The 21116-nt window shown below is 41.5% G+C and overlaps 1 protein-coding gene across 1 annotated transcript in view; it reads left to right on the plus strand.

The window, feature by feature from the left end:
• Positions 1-21116, plus strand: part of ITGA9 (integrin subunit alpha 9) — a 291817-nt gene that overhangs the window by 151579 nt on the left and 119122 nt on the right. Inside the window, exon 17 of the mRNA XM_050938116.1 lies at positions 5105-5181. Within this exon, the coding sequence (XP_050794073.1) occupies positions 5105-5181 (77 nt within the window). The remainder of the gene's footprint in view (positions 1-5104; positions 5182-21116) is intronic.

The raw sequence follows: 21116 nt of genomic DNA on the forward strand, positions 1-21116 counted from the left end.
CACCTGACACAGCTCTGGCTAGCCCATAGGTATAGTTTGACTGCTGTATTTGCGGGGGGCAGAGTGCATGTGCACACACACACTCATACATATGTGCGTTGGAGCCAGTTTCCTTGGCTCAGGAGCTGCAGAAGCGCTCTGAAAGTGGGAGGTCCACAGGCGCCCGAACCATGGCTCCGCCCCCCATGCCGCACTGCCCCCCACAAGTCCCTGCCCTCACGCCATCCCTTCTTCCCGAGCCTCCACCTCATGTTACCCCTTCTCCTTGAGGCCCCACCCTTGCACCACCTCTTCCCCCCCCCAAGATCCTGCCCCTCTGCTCACTCCTTTCTGACCCCCCCATCGCCTGCTCTTACAACTGGTAAAAAGTGGGAGAGACATGGCCCCTTGGCTGCCCCTTTCCCCCGCCCCACATTCTGGTGTCCCTGCCTTGGCTAACTGACAATCTCTCTTCCTACCTGCAGTGGGTACCTGGGCTATTGCTGTGGTGGGGGGGATGGGCTGGCTTTACAAGGAAGACACAGCTGCTGCTGGCAGCCTCTCCAGCACCGGCTGCTGCAGCGATGTCGCTGCTCTGGTGCTTCTGTGGGCGCCTCCCTGCTGCTGCTGCCGAGGGGATGCTACATGCTGCTTCTCTTCCCCATTCCTTTTCCCATTGTCTACTACCCCATCCTCCTTCCTCTGCCCACTGTCCACTACCCCATCCCATCCCCTTCTCTTCCTCCTGCCCTATCCCATTGTCTTTTCTCCCCATCCTTCTTCCCCCAGCCGCTACCCCCCTTCACATGGGTACAGGAAACAGGCAAGCACTTGGACACAGGAGGCAGTGTCCAGCTGTTGAGGCAGTGGCCTGGAGCACAGAGAAAAAGCTGCTCTGTCACGCTTCTCTGAAACTTGCTGGGGGCGGAGGGGAGGCACAACGTGGAAAGGACAAAGCCCCCCTTCCTGGCAGGCTGAGCAGAGAAAGCCCTGTAGGGCAGTTCACTGCTTGCAGAAATGGGGTAGGGGGGAGTGGCACATGACCCTGCGTGACCTCTCCCTTCACACCTCCACTCTGTTTGGTGGGCAATGCCCCCCCTACATTCCTCCAAACTATGCCCATGGGCTAGCCCTGGAGGTATTCAGAACAGCATGGATCAGTTCATCACAGAAACCTCTTACAAGGACAAAACCTTTGCATTCAGAGTGCATGTGATCAAAGGATCGGAGACAGACAACCTTCTCAGCCTCATCATGGCAGTCATAATGGGCCTAGTGAGAAAGATGGAAGAACTTGACAGAGGATTTCATGATACTGGACTTTTGAGAAGAGATGCAGTACAAATCAACTTGAGACAATGCTGTACCATACAGTGTTCAAACACCTTTACCTGAGGCACCTTGGAAGAAACTAGCTGCAGATTTATGCAGATTCTGGGGATATCATTAACTTGTTGTCATGGACTATTTTTCTAGGTATGTAGAAATAATGTACTTGAAAGACCTAACATGTCACAGTGCTATCGAGAAACTTAAATACCCTTTTGCTCACTTTGGTATTCCAGAACAACTAGTGCTGGACAATAGACCACAATTTACTTCAGCAGAATTCAAATGATTCCAAATGAAATACGATTTTGATCATATTGCTAACAGCCCACATTATTCACAAGTCAATGGAGAGGCTGAGAGAGCTGTACAGGCAGCCAAGAACTTCCTGCAGCAGATCAATGCCAAGAGCGGCTAATGGATATAGTTCAACACAACTCCTGATAGGAAGACAGCTCAGAATGACTGATCCAGCTTTCCAAAAGAACCTGTCTCCAAAGTAACCAAATCAGATAAAAGGACTAAAAGAGCTTACAAATACTTTTACAACAGTTATCACTCAGTTAGAGACCTGCTAGGTCTAGAACCAGTGACTGGGTTCATGTCCAATTGAATACAGAAAGTGGATGGACAACTCCTGCTGTCATGAAGAAAAAGAACGTAGTACCCAGATCATATGTGATTGAGAATGACAGTGGAGAGTTCAACAGAAATAATTGACATCTACACTCTGCTCCCTGGAAACTACAGTCCGCAGAGCAAACTCTACAGATGGCAGATGCAGAACAATAAAATGATGACTTGCACCTAATGGATAGCCAAATGAGCAAGCTGTTACATGTTCAGGTTGTGTAATTGGAAAACTAGTATGACACAGAACTGCTTAGCAGAGTGATATGTACAGAGTTTCAAAGACCATGTGATAGTGTAAACATTGCAAATGGTAGGAATATAGAAATTAAATGGAGGATGTAATGGAATGCAAAACTGAGGCAAAATGCTCAACCACTAAGTGTCAATGTGCATAAAATACCGTATTTAAATGAACTTCAGCCTTACCTGGCAGATCATTAAAGGATCTTATGATTAAGGGTAAGATTATGTCATGGAGCTCATGGAAGTCACTGATCCCATGACTTTCAGAGATCTCTGTGACATTTTCCAGCCCTGGGGTGGCGGGCCGGAAATGTCAGCTAATGGGCGGGACCCTGGAGCTCCTTGGCGGATGCTGGACCCTGCCTACCTCAGTGGGCTCAGGCTCTCTTTGCCTCCTCCCCTCCCCCCCACTCGGGCTTCAGTCCTCCCCCTGTCAACCCCATTTTGTGTCAGTTATTTTTAGTAAAGGTCAGGGACAGGTCACAGGCTTCTGTGAATTTTTGTTTATTGTCCGTGACCTGTCCGTGACTTTTTTAACTAAAAATAACTGTGTCAAAATCTTAACCTTATTTATAGTAAACCCATCTGGTGTGCACAAGCAAGCTCTGTGACCAGTCCATATCTGGTCCAGAAGAATATGATGGATACATTTATGCTTACTAGTTTTCAGATGCTAGATAGCAACTTTGGTTAGGGAGCTTTTTCCAGACAGCTGATTTCCTTGGGGAATGCCTCTTCCTCTTGTTTGTTTCTTGTTGCTATTAGGTAGATATGTCCATGTCTAATATATTATTGCTTCATCAAAGGAAACAAAGCAGGGCCCTGCTGAAATCTAAAGCCAGCTTTTGTGGAAAGGAGAAATGATTGCATTTGGCTTTAGATGATATGATAAATGGTAGTATAATAGTACTGAGCCTTAGGTACAGAACTTTCCTCTCAATAAATTCAATGAGCAAATTCATTTCTCTCCACCTTTCCCCAATTAGAGAAGTTCTTATGTGCTTTAGTTTAATAAAATAATTATTGCTGGCCATTTCCCCCTGACCCATTTTCCTATGCTAACCCATTGTAAATGTGAAGCTCTTTTCTTTGTGTAACACTTCTTCATGGGAGCACCTGGAGCCCCAGGCGAGCTCTCCAGCTGATTTCACCCCTCCCTGCACCCGCCGCCCACACTGTTCTGACTTGGCTGTTTTGTTTAATAGCAGGATTCTTCTGATCATTTATAGCCTCTGTGGAGTTCACTCCCCTGGATTGAATTTGCTTGAATATTTCCTAGACATATTCTCTAAATAATTTGTTCTTATTTTAGCCAGTGCATGTAATTAAATCCTGGAAGACTTTCAGGAACGTTAATTGCTTTTCTTGAGGGAATTGAATTCAGGCTTTTGCACCTGGCTCTATGGGATATTTGATTTAATAGACAAGTTTATCATAGGGGCATAGAGTTTAAGGCCAGGAGGGACCAGATCAGTCTGACCTCCTGCATATCACAGGGCACTAGCACCACTGAGCACTCACACACAAACCCAACAACCAAAATTAGACCAAACTATTACAGTCCTCAGGAAATTAAACTGTTATGTGCCACAGGCAGAAAATAGGAGGAACTGAGGTGCACCAATGCCTAAAGTTCCTTCAATGACAGGGAAATGATCAGGTGGGACATAGCCAGATGGTCCTGTCAAATAACCTGCATCCCATGCTGCGGAGAGGAAGTTGGGAAAAAACCCTAGGTCATTGCCAATTGGACATAGGCGGTGGAATTCCTTCCCAACCTTACATATGGCAGTCAGTTAGACTCTGATCATGTGAGCAAGAATCAGACTGCCAAAGTTCCACAAACAGTCCGGTGAAGCAGAGAGTTGCTGAGTGGTTTCAGTAACTACTTCTTTATCTTGTGATCAGTAGATATTTCAATCTAATAGCTTTGCTTTTAAGGGCAATTTGAAAACTTACAGCCAAGATTTAAAAAAAATTAAGCTTGTAAGGGCCACATTTAGGCACCTACATGCATGGCCTGATTTTTAAAAATCCAGATTGAATTTCCAGTCACTGAAGGATGGATTCGGCTACCTTTACTCATCTTGAGTAGCATCATGGGATTACATGTGGAACAATGTGTTGGCTCAAAGTGTGTAAAGGTAGCAGAATCTGGTTCTGAATGAATTTATCATTGTCTGATCCAAACCAAATGAAAAGGTTGGGTTTTGAGGAGTTACTCCTGTTTGTTTCTCCCCAATCTCCTCAAGACTCCCATGTTAGCTGCCCACTTGCCCTCTTGCTGTGGAAGGAAGGAAGGAAGGGCACAGCTGTTTCTGAAACCTAACACCAAGCACTTTAAGGGCTTGGGGCTTATTTTGGAGAAGGCCCCAGATTTCCAGATGCTTATCTGAATTTCTTAGGGGTTGAAGATCTCACAAGAATTCATTTATTTTACGCTTTTATTTGTTGCAAGATTTGTGATATGTTCTCTTTCAGGTTTGGCCAGAAATACTACAAACACAAACTTTCTCATGGTGCTATATTTAAGTTGTTCTATTTCCGTTTGTAGAATTAGGCAATACAGAGGAATATGCAGAAATGCTAAGTAACATTCATACTATTTGGAACCAGAAACAAGAATGCCAAAAATATGGGGTAGGAGGTCATTATAGCTTGACCAGAAACAGGAATGCCCTGAAGAAAAGCCATGAGAGTCTGTTTCTGGTGAGCTTTCCAGTTCAGTCTGCCAGAGTCCAAGAGGTCTAGATAAAGAAAAGATTTGACTGCCTCTGAATCACTTGAACTTCGCTCCTCAATACTTTGTATCATGACCTTCAAGTGTTCTTAATTTTACTGAAACACATTGCTTTGGGAAGGGGAGTCTGATTATACCAAGGTCCCCCACTATAACAGCTTTTTCCTCTGTTTTTCACAGACTATTTTTGAGAGGAATTGTCAATCAGATGATTGTGCTGCTGATTTGAAACTTCAGGGTAGATTATTGCTGTCTAGGTGAGTGAATTAAACTTTTTTCATGTTCTTACTTGTACATACTAATATGTAATTGGTTTTAATTAAGGGCACAGTGAAAACCCAAAGCAGAGATTCACACCTTGTATATGCAACTTCTTGCATGACATGCTGATTATTATTAATTATATTATGATAGTACCTAGAGAGACTGAGATCAAGCCCCTGTTGTGCTAAGTATTGTGCATGCACAAGACAGTCACTGCTCGAGAGAGCTTACAATCTGAACAGACAAAGGAGAGGAGGGGAATTAGAAGCACAGAAATATGAAGTGACTTGTTCTAAGTTCCACAGTAGGTCAGTGTCAAAGCATAGGTTTTCTGCCCAATGCCATCTCCACTAGATCATGCCGCCTCTCAAAGAAGGTGATGACAAAGTAAAGCTGCATGAAGTATCTCCATTTTCCTTAATAAAAATATATGAAAAAAATCTCAAAATATTGCAAATGTCATAAAATCCTTTGTGGTGTTAAATTTTATCCTATTCCCCTTTAATTTCATAAATCCGCAGTCTCTGCAGAATTATTTGTCTTCATTTGTCAGTTTCACAATCATTTTGTCAGTATTTAGATAGTTTTTCCTTTTAGCTTCACTTTTCATCTCACATAGTAAAACTTGCCAAGTGGTAGTGATGTGAGGTTTTTGTTTTGTCTCATTTGGCTTATGATCCAAGAAAGAGGCATATTGTATTGCTTGGTCAGGATGTGCTAATTTCATTTCTGGATTTTTTTCAGGTTAAAGATGAGCCTTATATATCACTTCTGTTTCCCTTTTCCTAGCATTTTTAGCACGCTTTTAGGGAGTGAAATGCTGATCTGAGATATTTAACCATGATTCAGGTGTTTTGCTGTTTGATGCACATGCTATCTGAAATCTGTAGCTTTCAGGTCAGGAAAGAATAAGTCAAAAACAGTAAAGTCAGCAGATGTAAATGCATTTTGCACAACTCTACAGTGTTTTATAGTTGTAAGTAGAGATGGGCCTGAACCAAAACCCTAAAAGCAAACTTTGAGAGACTATGACCAGCTCCAGCTCCCATTGAAATAAAGAGGAGTCTTTCCATTGACTAACTGGGAGTTGGACTGGGTTCTCAAGCTATGGATTCCAAGCTTGCAATTTGCTTTTCACCCCCCAAACCTGGTCTTGTTACCTTACACAGAATGTTAGAGGTGTACAAAATGCACACTGAAGCAAAACTGGAGAACTGTTTTGTTTTTTTTTTCCTATTCTTCAGACTAGAGATAATTCAGAAAACTAGGGGACAAATCCTGAAGACACTTACTTGCTATGAGTTAGTCCTCTGAAGTCATGGCAGTAAGCAATATAGTTAGCAGTGTTTGAGGGGTTGCTAGCTCCTTCAGTGTTTAAATTTAAGCTTGGTTTTTTTATTTTAAAAATAAACTGTTGATTTCACCTAAACAAAATAAAAATCATGACTGTAGAATGGGTGTAGGGTATTTTAATACAATACAACACAACATTGATACAGCAAGTGCTGATCAAACCTTTCAGTTCTTCATTTTAGTCCATCTCTGAGTTACTATTTGAAATATACAGGATGTCTTCAAATAGATAACATATTCTGTTGATTTGCTGTTGTTTTTAATCTCCAAGACTGTCTGTTTCTGTTTTTAGAAAACACCTATAACGTTCTTCAATCTAAAGAAATTAGAATGTGTATTATTATTGCCTGTTTAAAATAAAAAGGCTACTCTGAATTCTGGTTTTGTATAGGCTGGGAAAGGTGCCTATCTTGTATAGTACAACTAATTTCTCATACACGCAATGCCATATGCTGAAAGATTGTACATAAGCATTTTTTTTGTAATTCTTCCTGTCTGTGTAACAGAAGTTGTTACAAACCTTCAGTCATTTCCAGTGCTTATACCCCAGAGTGAATTGAAGTATTTACAGGATCATTGCATTTTTGTACTAGACAAATATATTGGACCTGATTCTGTTCTCATGTACACTGGAAAAATTACTCCATTGATGCCCATGCAGTTCCATCAATGTAAAAATTGATATAAGTGGAAGTCCATTAGTTTCTCCTTGTAAATATTTCTGGTTTATATGCTTTTCAGTTACCTCAGCACTTCAGAGTCATAAGGTATACACAGTGCTATATGCTTTACAGTACATAGTTTTGTATCACATCATATAATGCAAATTTTCTAAGCAGAACATCTAACTCTCAAAGATTAGGTTACCATCATGAGAATTAATTGCAGTGATCACCATTATAATGTTAGGTACCACAGAGCAACTCTGTTCTCAGGGAATGAATTTGACCCAGTGAGAACTACATAGTGTAAACGTCATCCAGTGCTTTGGAAATATACCCTTGGATGGCATACACTTAACAAGCATATTGAACTAGATAACAAGAAACAAAAATAATAGCTTGTTGGCAAGAGCTAGCAGATCTGCTCTGAATTTCTTTGTAGCTGGTTATTGACTAAGATGCATTGGGTAGAGATTATCTTCCCTTGTTCAATATTTAGGCTTAGCAGAATTCAGCGGTCAACACTGCATATCAAAATATACTAAGTAATTTTCCTTAGGCAAGCTTAGTTTGATTTATCTGAATTTTGAATGGAAATATATTTTCATTGGTTTGTATGCATGTGCAGTACAATTGACGTTTGCTGACATTTACTGAAAAAATCAAATACCACCAAGCTAGGGCTGTCATGAATTAAAAAAATTAATTACGATAATAGAATAACATTTATTTCAATATTTGTGGATGTTTTCTACATTTTCAAATATATTGATTTCAATTGCAACACAGAATGCAAAGTTTACAGTGCTCACTTTATATTTATTTTTGATTACAAGTATTTGCACTGTAAAAAAACAAAAGAAATAGTATTTTTCAGTTCACCTAATGCAGGTACTGTAGTGCAATCTCTTTATCATGAAAGTTGAACTTACAAATGTATAATTATGTACAAAAATAAATGCATTCAAAAATAAAACAATGTGAAATTTTAGAGCCTGCAAGTCCACTCAGTCCCACTTCTTGTTCAGCCAGTCAAGTTTGTTTACGTTTGCAGGAAATAATGCTGCCTGCTTCTTGTTTACAGTGTCACCTGAAAATGAGAACAGGCATTCATATGGCACTGGTATAGCCAGCGTTGCAATATATTTATGTGCTAGATGCACTAAAGATTCATATGTCCCTTCATGCTTCAACCACCATTCCAGGGCACGTGCGTCCATGCTGATGATGGGTTGTGCTCAATAACAATCCAAAGCAGAGCGGACTGATGCATGTTCACTTTCACTATCTGAGTCAGATGCCACCAGCAGAAGGTTGATTTTCTTTTTGATGGTTTGGGTTCTGTAGTTTCCACATTGGCGTGTTGCTCTTTTAAGACATCTCCAAGCATGCTCCATACCTCATCCCTCTCAGATTTTGGAAGGCACTTCAGATTATTAAACCTTGAGTTGAGTACTGTAGCTATCTTTAGAAATCTCACATTGGTACCTTCTTTGCTTTTTGTCAAATCTGCTCTGAAAATGTTCCTAAAAACAACACCATGTGCTGGGTCATCTTCTGAGACTGCTATAACATGAAATATATGGCAGAATGCAGGTAAAACAGAGCAGGGTACATACAATTCTCCCCCAAGGAGTTCAGTAACAAATTTAATTAACAGACAATTTTTTTTAATGAGCGTCATCAGCATGGAAACATGTCCTCTGGAATGGTGGCCGAAACATGAAGGGACATACGAATGTTTAGCATGTCTGGCATGTAAATACCATGCTGTACTGGCTACAAAAGTGCCATGCAAATGCCTGTTCTCACTTTTTAGTGACATTGTAAATAAGAAGAGGGCAGCATTATCTCCTGCAAATGTAAACAAACTTGTTTGTCTTAGCAATTGGCTGAATAAGAAGTAGGACTGAGTGGACTTGTAGGCACTAAAGTTTTACATTGTTTTGTTTTTGAGTGCAGTTATGTAACAACAAAATCTATATTTTTAGTGGGTCTTCACTAGACCCGCTAGATCGACACGGTTGCATTGATCGCAGAAGCCCCGATCTACTGGTAAGTGTTGACATAGTCTTAGGCCAGAAATGGTGCTGGGTTTCTCTCATGTTCTGCTTTTGACTGCTCTTTTGCATGCAGGCCAGGTGTGCGGTACACTTGGAAATGATGCTACTGCATATATCAAGGTGCTCCACTGGGGATGGGACTCGGAGGTGCAAGGGGAGTGCTTGAAAATGATAAACTATGGAAAAACTCCAACCATTTCAAAAAGTTTTGGGTTTGATTTCATGTCTGGTCATGGACAATATTCTTTATAGTGCCTGGTGGCACTCATATGTACTGGTTCACTAATGCCTGAAATAAACTAAAAGGTTATTATAGAACGTCCTCAGAAATGTGTCTTGAGGGCCTGGGTAAAGTCCTGTACATTGAGGCAGAGAAGAGACATTCAGTTGTACTACATAGAAAAGAGATTCTTTCTGAGGCTACGGATCATAGACAGATTCAGCCCCCCAAGCAGCTTTCTAGCTCCAAGAGTAATTTAACACAGCCTGTGCAGTTAGTGTCACTTCAGAGGGTCTTTATAAGTTCTGGCCTGGATCAATCAGTCATGGAAGGGGCTGCCTGCACTCCAGGAAGGGGCTGCCTGCACTCCCTCAAAATTGCGACTTCCATCCTCATTGGTGGTTGGCCTTGTGCTCTATTTCCCTTGACCACAGCTCTGTAAAGCTTCTGTAAAAGCATACCTTCTTCTGCATGTTTGATATGACTCCGCCACTGCCGCCATCATCTTCTCGATTGGTACAGGACTGCAATTTGCTGGGATCATCTAAGTATCTCCTCTCTACATACATGACCCCACCTCAAACTAAAGAAACAAAACCATGACCTTTTAACATCTTGGATGGGAACAGTCTCCGCACCACCGTCTTAGATGTGCTGTATTAGTGAGACCTAGTGACTGACTGACTGGAGACTGCAAAATCTGGAAAAGGGTTGCATTTAAAAACTTATGGGCTGATACTATACATACAATATAAATACCTTGGCAATCCTAGTAGCACAACATGCAACCCTAAAGTGAACAGCAATAAAATATTTTGCAGTAAAATTTATTTTTATGGCTACAGCCTTTTGGATAGCAATAGGAAGCTGGCCATGCATGCCAGCCAACCAGCACTAAAACTGTAATAATTTAAAAAGCAGATTACAGACTCGCTGTAATAGTTATATTGAATCTAAACTCTAATAACTTTTATATGTGGACTAGTTCCAACAGAGAGAGAACACTTTTCCTGATATATTTTTAAAAATACATTAATTAGTATTGAAAATAGTCATCATAGATCATGCACAGTATGAGAGGTTTCAAAGGAACACAATGAAATCTGTTTTCTCAACAGAGAATGTCTTTTCCATCAAGTTTAGGCAGTAAGTGGTGTGCTTTCATTGAGCCTCTGTGTACCTGCTCATTTAGAACTTCAAGTACATCTCTGTCCCAATTATGTGCTGGGTGAAATTCTCCAGCCTGTATTATGCAGGTGGTCAAACAAGATTACCACAATGGCTCTTTCTGGCCTTAAAATCTATGAATCTCTATCCCCCGGGCTCTATATGAGAAAAAGAGCACTCTGGCCTTTTAAGATAAAACTACAGTCGCCAGAGTAGCAGGATGATGAATGGGAACACACATCTTGTTTGACATACTTGAACTGGCTTCAGGTTCTGGAGTGATGCCTGCTATCTGGTCGTAGATTGATGCACTGAGTCATGAGGAACTTGGGAATATGCCTGTCTCCACGGGGCAAACCTAAAGCCATGTCTAGGAATCCCATTGAAAAAAGAGTGCATGAATCCATATGAAAATGCTGTCTAGTAGGCATTGGAGCTTTCATGCACCTGTCCCATATGTGAGTCATGACTGGCGTGTGTTGAATCAGCAAATCTTTCTGACCATGTAGGCTGGATTTAGTGTCAAGATTGCCTTCTCTCTCAGGCTACTGTTTGAGAGCTAGCTTAGAGCTGCTAGCACTCAGGTGTTTTTTCAGCAAATGTAATGATACTTACTAGGCTCTATTTAGAATGTAAAGGAAACCGATCTAAAGTCATGGAGAATATTTGCTTTTGCTTGTTTATCAGAAAAGGCGTTTGGAAAAAAAATAGGCTTTCCCATGAAAAACGAACAAACAAAAGTTTGGAGAACGGTGGCAACCTTAGAGCAGAATAGACTGGTGCCTTCCTTAAGAGATGCACTAGAGAGGAAATCCTGCATGGCTGTGTAAATGTAAGGGCAATCTGTGTACCATAGAAAACATAGTAGCATTGCTATTTATGAAACAAAAAAAATGTTGCTGTGGTTTGTCATATGGCAGCTGCATTAGCCACTGGTGGTGATTGAAATGACTCATACGTATAGTTTGGAAATCAGTATTGGAAAGACAGAGGACTGGATAAAAAATGCTATATAAATAATTATTATTCATAAGAAAATTTCAAAGGCAGCTTGTGTCCCATATAATTCTGTGACATAAAGTTACACTTCATGTGTCATTAGAACTAGAATTGCCCACCAGCTAGAATATTTCTAATTATATATCTGCCCTCAAGACCAACTGTGTGGAGAATGAAACAAAGCTATTTTCATGTTGGCTTATACCCGATCTGCTGCTCTTGTTACAGACCCAAATTTACCTCCCTCTCACACAAACCTGTTGTTCTCACTCTTTAGTACTGTAAATTATTTACACTGGAAATACAGAATTGTGAAATGAAATGTGTAGAACACCGGAGATGTTTGGGGAATGATAGTCCTGTAATGTGAAGAATGTCAAGGTTTTGAAATTTTGTTTTTATTCCTCACTGAATGAAAACAGAATCTTTCAAAAGTTTTTGCAAAATGCAATTTTGTTGAAAAGTCTGTTTTCAAATGGTAAAGGTCAGGTTTTGATTTGGGTGTCTCTTATCTCTGGAAAGGATCAGAGACTCCACCTGGGACCTCAGAAGCCTTTCTGTTGAAAATGTCATTGAATTTGATACTTTTGGGCAAAATGTTTTGATTTCTATGAAATTTTATTTTCCAATGGAAAAAATTTCCAACCATCTGCATAGAAAATAAAAAAAATTCTATGTCAATTTGAGCTGCTGGGATGTGGCTAGAAAAAGCCTAATTCTGTTTCCACTGAAGACAAAGGTAAGACTTCCATTGACTTCAGTGGGCGTTGGATCAACCCTCAAATTCGTATGCATTTTACTTGCACCAGTGAAAAGAGTAATTTCTTATAGGTGCTTAATCCTACAATCATTTGATTCATGTTTGCATATGAGAGTTTTGTGGGTGCCAACTGTAAATGAAACTTATGGACATGCTTCTCCTCCCATTAAAGTCAACTGTAAAATTCCCTTTTGTTTCAACTAGTGCAGGAACCTGTGCTTAAAAATGTAGCCCTGAATAGTTTCACTACAACTTGTCCAACTGTTACAGAACCTGGGTTGAGGGAATCCAGAAGTAGCAGATAAATGTGTTATGACGCTTTTCACCAACAACAGGGAAATAGCATAAAAAGTAGTTAAATATTTTAAGAATACAGATACATTATGAGCCTCCAAAAAGGAACAAACAATATTTTGAAGATCAACAACTTTTATTAGTTAAGTCTTTAGCCTTTAACTACAGATATTGATTTTTTAAAAAAAGGCTTTTACATTGATCAGATTTTGTAAACCGGCAGAGAAAAGCAGCAAGCTTGTGGCTTAGTGTAGGAAGTAACAAGTTTCATAAATTTGACTGAGCTCATGGTACAGAGCTTATCTTGCTTTGATCAGACAATGGGAATTGGTTTTCAGTGAGGCCTCATGTTTCATGGCGTGCGCTTTGTGGTTTTCTGCCCCTACGCAGTGTCTTAGCAAAACAGTGGTGATGAGGAAAGAGAATATCCTTTCATTTGGAGCTTAATTACTTGTTCTGATAGGATCTATTTTTTTTGCTCTGTAGGCCTTCATAGCAGATGAAGGATGTGACGGATTAGATCACAGAACCCCCCTTGGGAGCTGCCACTTGATGTGCCAAGACTACCTCTGCCCCTTCTTTCCTGCCCCATCAGCTTAGGTCTTCAGTGCCCTGCCTGGTTTGAGCCAGACTTGCTAGCCTGCTGCAAACCCAGACCCAGGTCTGAATCATATCCCCTAACAGCTGTAGGCTTAGCTGAAGCAGTTCTTGCTTTTAACACTCAAATACCTAACTCTCAATAGGGTCTAAACCCAAATAAATCCGTTGTATCCTGTATAAAGCTTGTAAAGGGTAAACTCATAAATTGTTTGCCCTCTATAACACTGACAGAGAGATATGCACAGCTGTTTGCCCCCCCCCCAAGTATGAATATATACTCTGGGTTAATAAGTAAGTAAAAAGTGATTTTATTAAATAGAGAAAGTAAGATTTAAATGGTTCCAGGTACTAACAGACAGAACAAAGTGAAGTACCAAGTAAAATAAAATAAAACACGCCAGTCTATGTCTAATACGGTAAGAAACTGAATACAGATAAGATCCTCACCAGTTCCAGAGTGCTTTGTTTTACAGACTAATCTCCTTTTAGTCCGGGTCCAGCAATCACTCACACCCCTTGCAGTCACTGTCCTTTTTTCCAGTTTCTTTCAGGTATTTTTGGGGGTGGAGAGGCTCTCTCTTTAGCCAGCTGAAAACAAAATGGAGGGGTCTCCCTTTGGCTTAAATAGACTGTAATGGTATAATTCCCCACTCTGAACCTTAGTGTCCAAAAGATGGGGTACCAGCATGAATTCCTGTAAGCTCAATTACCAGCTTAGTACTTGTAACGCTGCCACCAACCAGGAATTCCAGTGCCTGGTACACTCTGATCCCCCCAAAACCTTGCCCGGGGACCCCCAAGACCCAGTCCCTCTGGATCTTAACACAGGGAAAGTAAACCCTTTCCCTCACCTTTGCCTCTCCCAGGCTTCCCCTCCCTGGGTTACCCTGGAAGATTACTGTGATTCAAACTCCTTGAATCTTAAAACAGAGAGGAAAATTCACCTTCCCCCCTCCTTCTCTCTCCCCCTCCCAGACTCTCCCTGAGAGAGAAAGTAATCCTAACACAGAGAGAAAATTAACCTTCCTCTCCCCCTTCCCTCCTTTCTCCCCACTAGTTCCCTGGTGGATCCAGACCCCGTCCCCTGGGATCTCACCAGAATAAAAAAAATCAGGTTTTTAAACAAGAAAAGCTTTTAATTAAAGAAAGAAAAACAGTAAAAATTATCTTTGTAAATTTAAGATGGAATATGTTACAGGGTCTTTCAGCTATAGACACTGGGAATACCCTCCCAGCCTAAGTATACAAGTACAAATTAAAACCCTTTCAGCAAAATACAAATTTGAACTCCTTCCAGCCAAATACACATTTGCAAATAAAGAAAACAAACATAAGCCTAACTCGCTTTATCTACCTAGTACTCACTATTCTGAACTTATGAGAGCCTGTATCGGAGAGATTGGAGAGAAACCTGGTTGCACATCTGATCCCTCTGAGCCCCCAGAGTGAACAACAACCAAACACTAACAGCACACACAAAAACTTCCCTCCTTCAAGATTTGAAAGTATCCTGTCCCCTGATTGGTCCTCTGGTCAGATGACAGCCAGGCTCACTGATTTTGTTAACCCTTTACAGGCAAAAGAGACATAAAGTACTTCTGTTCTATTAACTCCTACTATTTGTTTATGACATAGACTTTCTCTTGTGGGTGGAGACCCCCTCCTCTCTCCTATGCAAAGTCCAGCTACAAAATGGAGTTTTAGAGTCACCTGGGCAAGTCACATGTCCATGCATGACTGAGTTCCTTACCAGCCAAGCCACATTCCTGGGAAAGTCCAGATGTGGATTGGTGTCTCCAAATTCATTGTTGGCTTAAGTGTTTCTTATTGAGTTACTGAGAATAGTCTTTTCTCAGGAAGCTGACCAACTGCTTCACTACAGCCTACTTAGAATCAAACAAGTATGCAGCCAATATTCATAACTTTGAATACAAAAATGATACATGCCTACAAATAGGATTAATAGATTCAGTAGATCATAACCTTTACAGAGATATGTTTCCTGGTATATGTAGCATAAAACACATTCTAGTTATGTTTTATTTATATCTGTCTATATCTATAAGCATATTTCCATAAAGCCTTAAGGGTGGCACTGTCACAAAGGGTTTTTATTCCATTAATTTTATCATGCAGTAAACAAAAACTTGCTTAATCAATATTTTTATACTCTGTTCATCCTAGTCAGTTTATTCAGAGCAAGAGATCTTGCCAAATCATCTGCTTTACAGAAACCAAAAGAAAAATTAGTGCACTCTGGAATTTTATCAATCTAAGTACACCTCTACTCTGATATAACGTGGTCCTTAGGAGCCAAAAAATCTCACCGTGTTATAGGTGAGACTGTGTTATATCGGGATAAGGAGAGGAACTGCTCCCTGGCCCAGCTCACTTCTGCTCTACCTCCGCCTCGTCCCTGAGTGTGCTGCGGCTTCTCCGCTTCTCCCTCCTTCCTTCGGCCCCTTCCAGGCTTGCTGCACCAATCAGCTGTTTGGCGCAGCAAGCCTGGAAACGGGGGGAGGGGGAGAAGCGGAGTGGCTGTGGCGTGCTCAGAGGAGGAGGCGGAGATGAACTGGAACAGGGAGTGGTTCCTCTGCGCCCCCTGTTTACTTGCTGTGGCCCTCCCCAGCTCTCCTACCCCAGCTCACCTCTGGGAGCGTGCCGAAGCTCCGCTTCTCCCCCCCTCCCTCCCAGGCTTCCCGCACAAATCAGCTGTTAGGCGCAGCAAGCCTGGAAGGGAGGAGAAGCAGAACTGAGCGGCGTGCTCGGGGGAAGAGGAGGAGGAGGTGAGTTGGGGCGGGGAGCGGTTCCTCTGCTCCCCCCTTACTTTCTGCAGCCCTCCTGCCCCAGCTCACCTCCACCTCCTCCCACGAGCGCGCCGCAGCTGCACTTCTCCTCCCTCTCAGGCTTGCCATGCCAAACAGCTAATTGGCACGGCAAGCCTGGGAGGGAGGAGAAGCGGAGCTGCGGTGCGCTCATGGGAGGAGGCAGAGGCGGAGTGGAGGTGAGCTGGGGTGGGGGAGCCCTGAGTAGGGCTGCAGCAAGTAACGGTTGGGCACAGAGGAACCGCTTGCAGTAACACAAATTCTGATATAACAAGGTAAAGCAGCCCCGTCCCCTGGAGCGCTGCTTTACCATGTTATAGCCAAATTCGCGTTATATCGGACCTCATTATATCGGGGTAGAGGTGTATTAGAAAGGAAGGATCTGTGCTCTTGGGGCCTGATTCAAAGTCCATTGCAGTAGGTGCTATCACATGAAATACATGTTCCAATATGATATTAATTTACTGGGTCAAAGGACACTTAGCGTCTGTGGTCAGTTCCTAGTAATATCTTAGGACAGTATTAAGATTTAAGAGGCTCCTTTGTCTTTTCATTTAGAAGAAGAAGAGTAAATGTGGGACATGCGGGGATTTATAATTTCCTATATGATGTCTCACAAAATCATGCTGCGACACCACACTCTAATATGAACAACTTCATAGCTTAGAATTATTTTACTGTAGAATAACTGACTGTCATTCCAAAGCAGTTTGCTGGAACATAAGGAATAAAATGAAAATGCCTACCATAATATTTTTGTACTTGTGCACGCAGTACATTTCAAATATCATGTAGTATATAGGTAGCTAAATATTCATAGCTCATTGTTTCAAAGAAGCAGGCTTTTTATTCTTAGTCTAGCTCTATTCTTAGCTATAATCTGTTGCTAGTGAGGTGCATATTGTGTTTATGGATAATTTTGTTGCATCACATCAAGGATCTGATTTGCAGTTTCCGGAAAGGACTACCAGCAGAGCCAGTGATTAATCAGAACATAATGTAAGTTGCAGTGGAAGCATCATCTTAGGGAACTAGCTGAATGTTTTCCATTGTTGAGTGTGCATTGGGATGAAGGAATAGTTCCTTGGTTTCCATCTGGCCAGTGGCACTCAGAGCATCATAAATCTATCACATGTGAAAACATCTATTGCAATGGCCAGTCCTGTGCCTGCTGAGCATACAATGATTGAAGCACTCCAGATGGTAATGGAACCAACGAGTAATGAGTGATTACAGAGCTCAAAAATCCAGTCACAATAAAAGAATATGGATTCCTACTCTCTCTTTGCAACGGGCTGTTCTCTTCCAGTCAGGGACTGTGTACAAATGAGACTTAAGGCAACTTTGTTCTGTAATAATCACCAGGCTATGTCCACTGGAATATGACTGTACTGAAAGTTTGATTGCAGCAGGGCTTTCAAGATATGTGTCTAGTTCCCTTTTGAAGTGACTACTGAACTAATATAAAACCCTGCATTCTTCATGGACACCTCTGCATTGGTAGCCCATTCACCAAAGAGGTTGTAAGGCAGAGTACTGTTTCTTGGTTTAATAACCAATTATGTCAGCCTAACCAAAGAGAAGGTTTAACTACTGCAATATTCTCATGTATTTTAGCTGCCATTGAGAAATCTAAGCTCAACAGATACTGCACAAATTAACAGAAGCTAGACAAATGTTCTTTTTTATTGCAGTTTACAAAATCCAATAAAGCTGAACAGCTCTACAGATCAGCCATTGAGTTGCCTTGTTTGCTGAGAGTAGCAAAACGCTTGAAACAGAGGAGTTGCTGGAGATAATGTTGTATGTGCTGAGTTCCATAATGATTCAGTTCTCAGTTAAAAATATCTTAATTTGGCATATTTTATTCTTGACATAAATCACCTGCTACTGTGTCACACATTCCCTGTTCAATGACTTCCGTACATTTTTATGAGTTTTCCTCCCTGGTTAAATACCCATTGGTTGTGATCTATAAATGACTGGTGTACAGGACTTTTTGTCCCCTTTTCCCTCTTCTGTGCTCCTCCGAGCACACTAATTGATTCCATATTTTGCTCCTGCATTCCAGGAAGAGAAAACAAAATCCAACCTGTTTTGTCAGATTTCAGTTGCTAAAAGATTCATTTTCCTCAGGAAATGTGTATTGCATGCAGTCATTGTTAAAGATTTAATCCATAGAAATGTCATGGCACAAAGTACTAAATTTCTCCTCAAAATGAATTACAGTACTTTTACTAATCCTATCTATGCTAATCTACCATTGCAACATAACTCATTCCTTTGACCTTTTAAAATAATAATAAGCAGCTTTTTTTTTTTAAAGTAACCAGTATGGGATTCATATTGCATGTAGCACCTACCTCCTGTTCAGTGGGAGTAATTATTCCATCCTCTTATTTACTGCTATCTGTGATCAGTTTCCTCTATCTCTGTTCTCATTTTAGGGCCTGATCCTGCACACACCCATACATGTGAAAAATTTAACTCGCATGTGCAATTCCATTGACTTCAGTGAGCCTGCTTATGAGAATAAAGTTACTCCTGGACGTGTGCACAGAATCAGGGCTTTTGATTATAGATTCGACAGGGATGTTGTGCCTAATTCTCCTTTCACTTACCCTGTTCTTAATCAGCAGTAACTCCATGGAAATCAAGAGAATCCCACTGATGTTAAGCCAGCATGAGTGAGATAAGAATCAGGCCCCCTTTAGCATTTTATTTCTGCCTGTAAAGGCTTACACTAATCTGTGGCTCTGTAGAAATAAGTAGTAATATAAGAAAGTTACCTGTTTTTTGAAGAGTGTAACTAGAGCGGGGGTGGGGGGAGGGGGACACGGCATCTTTCACATGGATTTGCTCATACATTGCACATGTAATTTAAAATGTAAACAATTGAAAGTGTATGTTGCTGAACACTGGCATGTCAGTTGGGATGATGTAAGATTTATTTGAGGAAACTGAATTTGAGAAAGAGGATCTATTTGGCATTCCCAGAGAAGGGTTGAGAACACAGTTACTAGCTGTAATCATTTTCCTTAATCCCACAACAGTAACCTCTCCTTTGTTGCAATCCCCCAGTAATGAGCAGGGCTGTCAGCCAGACAGTATGTAATCTTTTGTGCCTTCCTTCTCCTGGACCATTAAACTGTGTTCTTGTTTTTTAAAAAAATGTGGCCATAGAAAAGAAGGAAAAATTGGATCAGACTTTTTCTGTGACCTAATCCTGGACCCCAGTGTGTGTACAGACTAACTAACTGGTGTGACAGGATTCTTTCCACAGAGACCAGGGGAGTAAAGAATCCCCCTCTCCTCTTCCTTGTCATGCAACTGTAGTAATATAGCCCCCATGCAAAAAGTGGTGCTCCTTCATCTGGAGAATGGTTTTATAATCAGCTAGCCACCAATCTTCCCTAGGATATCCTGCACACTGAAGCCCTCTGCCCTGGGACACAGGAAGTCCTGCAGAGCTGTATGGTCCACAGAGGCTGTAGATCAAAGTCTCCAAGTGCTGTCTTCTTCCTTTCTGGAGCAGATCCCGCTGGGTGGGGGACTGCTGAGGAGACAGCAGAATTTTGCCCCCCCCCCACAAAGTATGTTAAAAGACCAATCAGTAGCTCCTCCAAGCAGACACCCCAGTATAGTCCAGCTTGACTTTTGGACTGTGAGAAGTTACCATGAGTGCTTGTGGGAATGAAATGGGCAATATCAGAGCTATGCAACATCCACTGGTTTTGCTTCATGTGGGTTTGTGTGAACATTTTTTTTTAATTTTTTTTTTGGTTTGGATTTATGAGTCTGCTACTCCTAAGCTTTGCAATTTCCCCCAAATCAAACACAATCTAAACTGCCGATCTTCATGTGTTTTCCTGTCAAAGCCAGGTGAAGCGACGTGTTTCGTCAGCTTTCACTGCAAAACCATAAGTTGGCTGTGGTTTGCCCAAAAGCTTTGCAAATCTCTCTAGAGAGAGTCTTGTCTGAGTTTAGAGTTGGTAACAAAATCCCAAACGGGGTGAATTTTGCATAGTTGGGGGGTTTGTTACAATCATTTCCTACAGCTGTAGTTAATATTCCATGCCTTGTTATGAATGAGGCTGAACGGTGGCATTGCATGCTTGGAAGCACTCTGCTTTTTGTCTGTTGCAGGACAAATGCTATTTACTCACCTATGCCTTCTCTGCATTAGAAAAATGGGCCCTTTAATTCTCCATTGATGCAGCTCCACCCATAGAAGTTAGGACTCAGATGGGTTTAGGCATGTGTTGTCTGATCCTGTTCAGTTGATCCTGTCTGCACTACAGCTTCCACTGGGTGAGGCATACAAGACTTGGAATATCAAAGGGGGAGATGGTGACCCAGACCAATAGGGTAGGAGAAAGTCCTGTTCCATTCCTTCCCTGCCTTGTGAGTAATCTGCAAAGGTTACGGAGGTTAAGTACAATATGTGTTTTTTTTACTGACTACTAAAGGAAATTGGAGGAATGAGTCCAGGCTTGCCTTTTTTGGAATGTAGATTATGTCTCCCCAGGTGCACAGTAACTAAAGCAGCATCATCTTGGGGTGTGCGGGAATGAAAGTTGTAGATCTTTTCTGGTAGCTCTATCCCTTCCAGTCTTTCTTTCTCAGATGACTGCAGCATAACTGTGTGAAGGCAATGCAAAGGGGATCAGGGACTGGGACAGAAGATGAGAGCAGGTTAAAAGAGACACCAGTCATGTCCTGACATTTTAGACTTGTTTCCTTTTGTCAATAACTTTAGGGGGGAAAAGGAAAATATTTCCTTTTTATACTTTGTGCTAGAGCCAATAAATTAAGAATCAGGGGAAAGTTTTAGTTAATCTAAACCTGAACTCTAGAAAAAGGTTGGAGCCTGATTTTTTCCGAAGGGCTGACATCACACATCCCATCCTCTATTAATCAGTGGGTCTACAGGTATTCAGCACCTCTGAGTATCAGGCCCACTCCCTTTTCCTCTGCAGAAACTG

Source organism: Gopherus flavomarginatus, chromosome 2 (assembly GCF_025201925.1).
Source record: "Gopherus flavomarginatus isolate rGopFla2 chromosome 2, rGopFla2.mat.asm, whole genome shotgun sequence".
NCBI classification, from domain to species: domain Eukaryota; kingdom Metazoa; phylum Chordata; order Testudines; family Testudinidae; genus Gopherus; species Gopherus flavomarginatus.